General features: G+C 46.4%; 1 protein-coding gene across 1 annotated transcript; it reads left to right on the top strand.

Moving 5' to 3' along the window:
• Nucleotides 1-2,555: 2,555 nt before the first annotated feature.
• Nucleotides 2,556-7,787, top strand: NR0B2 (nuclear receptor subfamily 0 group B member 2). The gene is made up of 2 exons (XM_063139882.1): nt 2,556-3,293; nt 6,075-7,787. Exons 1-2 carry the CDS (start codon nt 2,783-2,785, stop codon nt 6,314-6,316), a joined length of 753 nt encoding a protein of 250 aa, XP_062995952.1. The 5' UTR covers nt 2,556-2,782; the 3' UTR covers nt 6,317-7,787.
• The last annotated feature ends 1,002 nt before the right edge of the window (nt 7,788-8,789 follow it).

Here is an 8,789-nt window from a genome sequence, read left to right as displayed (position 1 = left end):
CTGCGTGTGTTCTGGTTTTTATTATTATTTATTTATATAGCACCATCAATGTACATGGTGCTGTACAGAGTGAAACAGTAAATAGCAAGGCCCTGCCGCATAGGCTTACATTCTAATAAAATCATAGTAAAGCAATAAGGAGGGGAAGAGAATGCAAACAGGCACTGGGTAGGGTAAACAGGCACAGGGTAGAGTAAAACTAACAGTATAGAGTCCAAACAACATCAGGTTTTAAAAGCTTTAGGAAAAAGAAAAGTTTTTAGCTGAGCTTTAAAAGCTGCGATTGAACTTGTGGATCTCAGATGTTCTGGAAGAGCGTTCCAGGCATAAGGGGCAGCCGAAGAAAATGGACGAAGCCGAGCAAGGGAAGTAGAGACCCTTGGGCAGGTGAGAAACATGGCATCAGAGGAACGAAGAGCACGAGCGGGGCAATAGTGTGAGATGAGAGAGGAGAGATAGGAAGGAGCTAGACAGTGAAAAGCTTTGAAGGTCAACAGGAGAAGTTTATATTGGATTCTGAAGTGAATTGGAAGCCAATGAAGAGATTTCAGAAGTGGAGTAACATGATCAGAGCGGCGAGCCAAGAAGATGATCTTAGCGGCAGAGTGGTGGACCGAGACCAACGGACTGATGTGAAGAAGGAAGGCCAGTCAAAGTACCCTAGGAGCCACGAGGTAATTAGCAGCTCTAAATAAAACTCTACTGTACCTACACTGTGTAATTAAACAGCATTTGTCAGCTGCTCTTACTCCAGGTCTCTTCAGACAGCTTTCAGCAAAGACTATATAACCTTCAGGAGAAGCTTTTGCAGCATGGTAGCCAGCTGTTTTCAACAAGCTCCAGGTTATGAGACAGTTCTCGTGCTCTAATGTTTTTCCCCTGCTAGAAATTGCAATCTCTCTCTCTCTCCCCCCCACCGTCCGCTTTTTTCTACCCTGAGCTCACTGCAGGCCATCGACCCCATTAATTTGTGTTTTATGGCCGTTCGCTGACTGCTGGACTTTCTGCCATGGGGCAATGGTGTAATATGTCTCTGTACTCCTTTTGTCATCTGAACCTTGGAAATGCTTTGATGGTCCACTGACCCTTGCTGGTTAGCACCCAACACAGTTTCCTCCTCTTGCTTGTATATTGTGCAAGTTATATGTATAGGAACTGATCCTTGCAAGTCTAATTACCCTATCTTCTGTTCATTGAGCAGCTGGGTGTGGTGCCATCTCCCAAGGGACCAAGAACTATGGGGCTGGAGGAAGAGATGCAGGTGCCTTCAGCATTGAGAGAAGAGTGTGTGGGTAAAGGAGATCAGACAATTCAATAGCTGCCCCTGGTAATGTGGAGCTGACACTGCCTGTGTGTTTTTATTTATTATAGCATTTTATTTCCCCCCCCCCATATTAGATTATGGAGATGTCACACCTGGTCACCACACACCCCCAAAAAATAAAACTGTAGAGCTGGAAAAAGTGCAGCAAAAGGCAACTAAAGTGTTCAAGGGGTTGGAGCATCTCCACTCTGAGGGAAGGTTACAATAGCTGGGATTGTTTAGCTTGGGGAAAGGGGGGTGCTAAGGGGAGATATGACAGAGGTGTACAAAATTATGCATGGTGTGGAGAAAGTGGATAGAGAGACACTTTTCACCTTCTCTCAAAATACTAAAACCCAGGGTAATCCCATGAAGCTAGTTGGTGGGAGATTCAGGACAGATAAAAGGAAGTAGTTCTTCACACAGCGCAGAGTTAAACTGTGGAATTCACTACTACAAGGTGTAGTGATGGCCACCAATTTGGGTGGCTTTAAAAGGGGGTTGGATAAATGCCTGGAGGAGAAGGCTAACAATGGCTGCTAGTCCTGATGGCTATATGCTTCCTCCAGGATTAGAGGCACTAAGCCTGTGTACACCAGTTGCTGGGGAGCATGGGTGGGAGGGGGGCTGTTGTGGGTCCCTGGCCGACAGCTGGTTAGCTACTGTGTGAACAAAGTGCTGGACTAGATGGACCCTTGGTCTGATCCAGCGGAGCTGTTCCATTCTTAGGCCACAAGGCTTTCTCTTCTATAGGAAACCCTGTAGCCTTGGCCTCTTAGGTGGCCTTTGTAGTGAGCTTATGGATGCTCCCCCACCCCTCCGCAACACCCTTCTTCATTATCAGCAAGGAGCAACCGTCTGAATTAAACAAACAACCTGCAGATAACTTAACTTCCAGGTTGCTTGTTCCAAGGCTAGAACTTTATGAGCTGTTTTGCCACTGGGCAGTCTTTGCAAGGCTGTAATCAGTGTGTGTTTGTGTGAGTGTGAACTCCTTGGCAGTGACCCTTACCATGTTCTGAAACCTGATTACACACCTGAAGCCTTGGTGCCATGGTACAGGCTGGGTTAATGACTTTGTTTATACTGATAAGGGCAATCCAGATAAGGCCGCCCTCCAAATCCCGAGTCTCCTGGCTCTGGCTGGCACCTTCATTGAGAAAACCTTTCTCTGTGCCACGTGGAAACTCCGCTACTCCCTAACCAATCGATGCAGGGCTGACTTGTTTTCCAATGAACTGCCGCTGGTGGTCAAAGGGGAGGTCAAGGCTACCGAAGGGGGTGGTTTCTTTCACCCCTTCCAAGGGCCTTATAAGCCGAGCTGAGAACAAGCAGATACAAGAAGGGAGGAAGAGACTGAAGTGACAAGAAAGTGCCCCTAGCTGAAAGTGCTGGAAACTAGTGCCCAGATCAACTCGGCAGCTGTGTGGAAAGCACTCATCCAAGTAGCAACCCAGTGAGCTCTGCTCCACCGTGGACATGGAGTATGAGAAGTGCCCATGCCACAACGAAGAGAACCAGAATGCTATTCTCTACACTCTTCTGAGCCACCGCGGAGGGAGCTGCAGCCCTTCCCAACAGCGCTGCTTGTGCCACAAGCGCCACACAGTCTGCCTTCAGACCCCCCAGGTCACCTGCCAAGCAGCTTCCGACGTCTTGGTGAAGACCATCAGCTTCATGAAGAACCTCCCTTCCTTCCAGCTCCTGCCTTGGGAAGACCAGCTTCTGCTGCTGGACAGCTGTTGGGCTCCCCTCTTCCTCCTGGGCCTGGTCCAGGAGATGGTGACGTTTGAGGTGATGGAGACTCCGGCTCCCAGCATGCTGGAGAGAATCCTCCTCGATGGCCAGTGCAAGAGGCAGGAGCTGCAGAGGGCACAGCCCACCCTGGCCAGTGTACAGCGCCTGCAGTGCTGCTTGAACGCTTTCTGGAGCCTGGACCTGAGCCCTAAAGAATATGCCTATCTGAAAGGGGCCATTCTTTTCAACCCCGGTAAGTGCTGCTGGAAAGAAAGCTCTTTGAAAGCACTACGTATTTCTCAATATGAAAAAAAAAGCGGGGTGTGTGTGAGCCTAGAAGGAAAACACGGATGTCTTTTCAATTGGGCCACAACCTGAATAAGGAACTTCTTAACCGATTCATCCTTCGCATTTTAATCTATTGATTAAATTTGCGCATGGGTTAAAGAAAAATGAACAGAAGCAAGAAGCATTAAACACTCCAGCCTTCCTCAACCTGATGCACTCCGAATGTTTTGGATCTCAATTCAGTGTGATCAGGAATGCTGGGAGTTGTAATTCGAAACATCTGGCAGTACCAGGTTGGGGAATGCTGATATATACCAACGCCAAAGTCATTTTCTTGGTGTCGATCCTTATATAGCCAAAAAGGCACCATCCATGCACAAGAGAGTGGTTATCAAGATGCATAGGACAATCCTGAGGTTTGTAGAAGTACAAAAAATGTTGGGGAGGGGGGACAGAGAAACCCTAAATTGGGGGTGTGGTGTTGGAGAGAATCCCGAACCGGCCCAAGGAGAACTGAACATGCTGACTAACTTGGGGAAGAAGGGAATGGAAAACAAAAGAAGGAACTATCCTGGAGGAGGGTATGACTGGCTGGCTGTAACTCCACACTGCAACATTTTGTTGCAGATCCCACCAGTATTTCCTTCCTTTTTAAAATATGTGTGCGTGTGTTATAGTAGGTATTTTGAAGAGGCTTTTGTCCTATGTGTTGCAAAAGGGATACAGCCTCTTTTAAGATGGCGCCTTCCGTCAGAACTTTTCAAACACACTTGTATTTGGGTTAGAGAAAACAAGAAGAACCAAAATCCACAATCATGTTTGTGTTGGAGATAGTGAGATGCAAAGAAAAGTTGGGTGAGATTGATGGAGAGGAAGGGCCAAAGAAATGGAAGCATAAAGGGGCCAATGAGCAAAGTTGGCCTTAGTCTTTTGGCTGCTTCGTGGGATCCAGTCACTGCCCCTATGTCTGTGATGCCTCCTTCAGCAGGAGGGTAGTGACACCAATATCTCCACTTTCCATATCGCTCCCTGGCGTCCTCCTATCCAAGCTGCTTTAGGACCAGAGCTTCAGCACAAGGACTTGCATCCTGTGTCTTGAGTCCATTCCCTGACCCCCAAATTTGCCATTCCCTTAAACTATGCCCTGATCTGCCACTTCAGTGATGGAGAAGGGCATGGCACCATCTAGTTCATCGGCTCAGGCAGCAAAATGTCTTGGGCCGACCTGGAGTCAAGGGAGGTTTGTGGGAGATCCAGCTAAAACAAGGATCAAGGAATGGATCTGTGACAAATGCAAAGCCTGCATCTAAAGGAGTCATCTGAAAACCAAACCGAAGTCAAATCTGTATGGAAAAAATAAGAGAGGAGCAGCCAGAATGGGATCCGGGTATTTTTGGCCTATGAACAGACCTTAAAATCATCCTCCTTCCCACCCTCTCCCAGCCCAGTTAAAAAGAAATAGTAAATCAAGTTATTGACAATTTGCCTCGTAATGATGCTTAAATTCTGTTGTCTGAAGTGACAGCTTCACCCTGTCTCATGGCAGGGTCAACCTGAACCAGGACAGGCATCAGGAAGTCTGTCTTACTCAGGCGGTTCTAATTTACAATAAGCTTTTACCTTATGTCCCTCTTTCATGGGGGCAGTTGAATGGGCAAATAGCTGGAAAGAACAACAGATTCTTTCCTCTTCTCAGTTTGAAGATACCCGCTGGCTGCTTTACCTGATAAAAGAAACACGTGGGAGGGTTTGAGATTCAGGGAACGACACGCACAGAGCAACCCAATCCATCCATGCAATCTCCCTGTTATAGAATTAAATGGAATTCATCTATTGCTTTTTTTAAATCCTGCCCTTCTTCCAAGGAGCTCAGAGACCGCATATGTGGTCCATTCCCTCCCCCAGGTTACTTTCACAACAACCCTGTGAGGTAGGTTCGGCTGAGAGATATAGGCCAGATCTACACTAAGAAGGATATAGCACTATGAAAGTATATAAGAGGCAGGAGCCACACCAAGCAGGATACAGCACTATGAAAGCGGTATATGGTATGCGCCATGGGCCCCAACAGTTGTCAGTACACTTCAATACCGCTATAAAGCAGTTGTGTGGCTCCTGCCTCTTATATGCTAATTTCATACCGCTGTATCCTGCTTGATGTAGATTTGGCCATAGTGACTGGCCCAAAGTCACCCAGGGAGAGCTTCACGGCTGAGTGGGAATTCAAACGCTGCTTTCCCCAACCCTGGCCCAGCCCAGCTTTTCCCCAATCTGATGCCCTCCAGATCTTTTGGACTTCAATTCCCATTAGCCACAATTAGCCTAGCCAATGGTTAGCAATGATGGGACTTTACTTGGCTGTTTTATAGTTTAGTAAATATAAGAAATCAGATACCTCTGGATCTGATGAAGTGGAAATTATCCTCCAAAGTCTGCGCCAGAATAAATGGGTTAATCGCTAAGGTGCTGCAAGATGTTTTTGAAAATGCTATGAGAACAAGTTTGGAGAAATGCTGGTTGCATGTTTTAAACTTGGGATTTAGTTGCATTTTCTGCTTGTCGGTGACTGCAATCAATTTTTTGAGCTTTTGATTAAACGATTCAGCTTGAGCGCGCTTGGCTCATTTTGCATAATTTTGTCTGCTTCCTAGGATTTAAACATTCAAATCATTTGATGTTTTCGTGCAATCTGGGGTTAACTTAGATTTTGTTTCTCTCTCTCTCTCTCCCCACCGCCCTCTCCCAGACGTGCCTGGTCTAAAGGCTTCCTCTTACATTGAGAGTCTCCAGCGAGAAGCGCAGAGAGCACTCCAAGAAGTTCTAACGCTTCTCCACCTGGAGGATCATGGCCGTTTCGCCCACATCATGCTGATCGCCTCCTCCCTGAAGTCCATCCCTCCCACCCTCATTACTGACCTTTTCTTCCAACCGGTCATCGGCAGCACAGACATTTTCGAGCTGCTTTCCGAAATGCTGATGATGAAGTAGCTCCTTCGGCCGCGACATCATGGTGCGAGTCTGGCTTCCGGGGCACCCACTGTATGCTCTGCTTTGTGCTAAATTCCAAGAGGCGGCCCAGCTCACCTGGATCAGACAGAAGAGAGCATGCAGCATCCTGACGATAACTTTCCAGAGAGACAGGCAGCTGCTTAGCAGATGACTTTGCGCATGTAGCTCAGAACACAAGAAGGTGACTTATAGCGCAGCTATACCTAGTGTCACCAAGTGTTTAGGACAGGTAACAACTGCTAGGCTGGGAGAGGGGGTTGCTGACAATTGTGTTAAGAGATTCCTGGCCCTCCCATGCAGGATTATAGCCTCCAGGATTAAGCTTCCTCCCCTTTTTTAAAAAAAACGTTATTAGAACTACATTTGTTGAACTATGGAACTCAAGCAGAAACTGACCTGCATTTTCATGTATTCAGTAATGAGTATGGCGGTCAGTTTCGGAATAAGTTCCATACTTTGTATTCTGATCCAGATGCGGATCCTTTGAAGTCAATTGGAGACAGGTTCTCAGAAGGTTTTGATATGAGCTGGCATCAAATACTGGGCGTTCTTGTCTAAGAATCATAATGTCCCCCTTGTATATGTGTTCGGACTATTTTTCTCTAATGCCTAGAGGCTGACTGGAAAAGAAAGATGCCTTTGAACATATATGCAGCAGGAAATGGCCAGATGGTTTTCGTTCTGAACCTGCTGATGGCTGCCTGACCTCCCTTATATGCCCTGAATTGTAATACTCCAAGAGTAATGATACAGAAGAAAACAAGATGGGTTTCCTCATATGACCCCCATTCTGTGTAAATCATTATGATACAGTACAGTTTCTAGTTTGGTTTGGGGCCCTATCCTCTATTCAACCTTTGCTTCCCGTGACATCTAATACAGCTTGGCCAGAAACCTTAATTCCTCTTAACCACTATACATTCACACATTGTCAGGTCTTGGGACAGTGGAAAAGGTGATCCATGGACACTGGCAGGCAGAGACATATCAAAGGGCTGTTCAGACAACATGCTAAGCCGTGGTTAGGCCGCTAACCCTTTTTCAGCAAATGGTTAGTGAGTGTGTTTAAACCACGTTTATGTAGCCACCACAGCTAGGAATGATTCACATGACACATTAAGCCATGGTTCACACTAAGCCATAATGTTTAGCTCAAAATGCTTAACCACCGTGGCTTAGCATGTTATCTGAACATCGTCAATCTATTCCATAACCAGTCTGATTTCCCCAGATTTCTGGCTATATTCATGTGAGTTGCCCAATGGGGTGACTTCCCCTCTCTCCGGATCATAGTGCTCTTCTATGCAGGGTTGTAACATCTTTGCACAGACTTCTGATGTCAGTATTTTGTGAGTGGGTGCTTCCTGGCGATGTGTATGTAATAAGATATTCTAAGTTATTATTTTTTTAAAAAAAAACCAAACAAATAAAAATGTTTTTGCAGTTTGGACCATGGCTGCTGTCATTTATGAAGACCAAAGAGATTTAGGCTTATCAGTATTTTCACACAATGTGTCCAGTTCTGGGTGCTGCAGTTTTAAAAGGATATAGACAAATTGGAACGGGGAAAGCGGAGGGTGATGAAGATGATCAGAGATATGGGAAACCAAGTCCTATGAAGAAAGGTTGTAGGAACTGGATACATTTAGCCTGGAAAAGCGAAGATTGTCACACAAAAGACAGGAAAAGTATGTTTTCTGCTGCACCAAAGATAGAATGAGCTTAGGTTACAGGAAAGTTGGTTTAAGATGAACATTAGAAGAAATGTCTTAACTGTAAGAACACTTTGCCAGAAGAACTAATTACCTTGAGGGGTTGTGGGCTCAAGCAGAACAGTGGTGGCCCAAGATGTTTTGCTGCCTGAAATAGGGTGGCCAACTGTCAGGATTTCCCCGGATTTGTCCTGGTTTTTGTTCTTTCCATGGTGTCAGGGGGGATTTTCTATAATTTTCAATAATGTCCTGGAATGACACACCTTCCCCTTTAAGGCTGCCATTAGCATGGCAGGAGGGAATGACATGCTTTCTTGAGGCACATCATTCCCCCTCCCCGAGCTCCAATTGAGGTCTTAAAGGGGAAAGTGGGTCATTCGTGGACATTATAGAAAAGGCCCCAATTGGAGTGGATGGTGGTGGAGCAGAATGAAATCCTTTCCCCTCCTCCACTCCAATCAGGTTCTTTAAGGTGGCGGGGGAATAACGTACTTTCTGCAGGACTCAGAAAGCTGCTTCCCCACACACACACTAGGTGTCCTCTTTTTTGGTTTCCCAAATATGGTCACCCTACCTGAAATGAAGGACAAGATGGCGCCCCTCCCATTGGTGTAGTGGCTAAGGTGTTGGACTGGGAGTCGGGAGATCCGGGTTCTAGTCCCCACTCGGCCATGGAAGCCCACTGGGTGACTTTGGGCCAGTCACAGACTCTCAGCCCAACCTACTTCACAGACTCTCAG

The sequence above is a fragment of the Elgaria multicarinata genome, chromosome 13 (assembly GCF_023053635.1).
Source record: "Elgaria multicarinata webbii isolate HBS135686 ecotype San Diego chromosome 13, rElgMul1.1.pri, whole genome shotgun sequence".
Lineage (NCBI taxonomy): Eukaryota > Metazoa > Chordata > Lepidosauria > Squamata > Anguidae > Elgaria > Elgaria multicarinata.
This window is presented reverse-complemented; position numbering and strand designations above follow the sequence as displayed.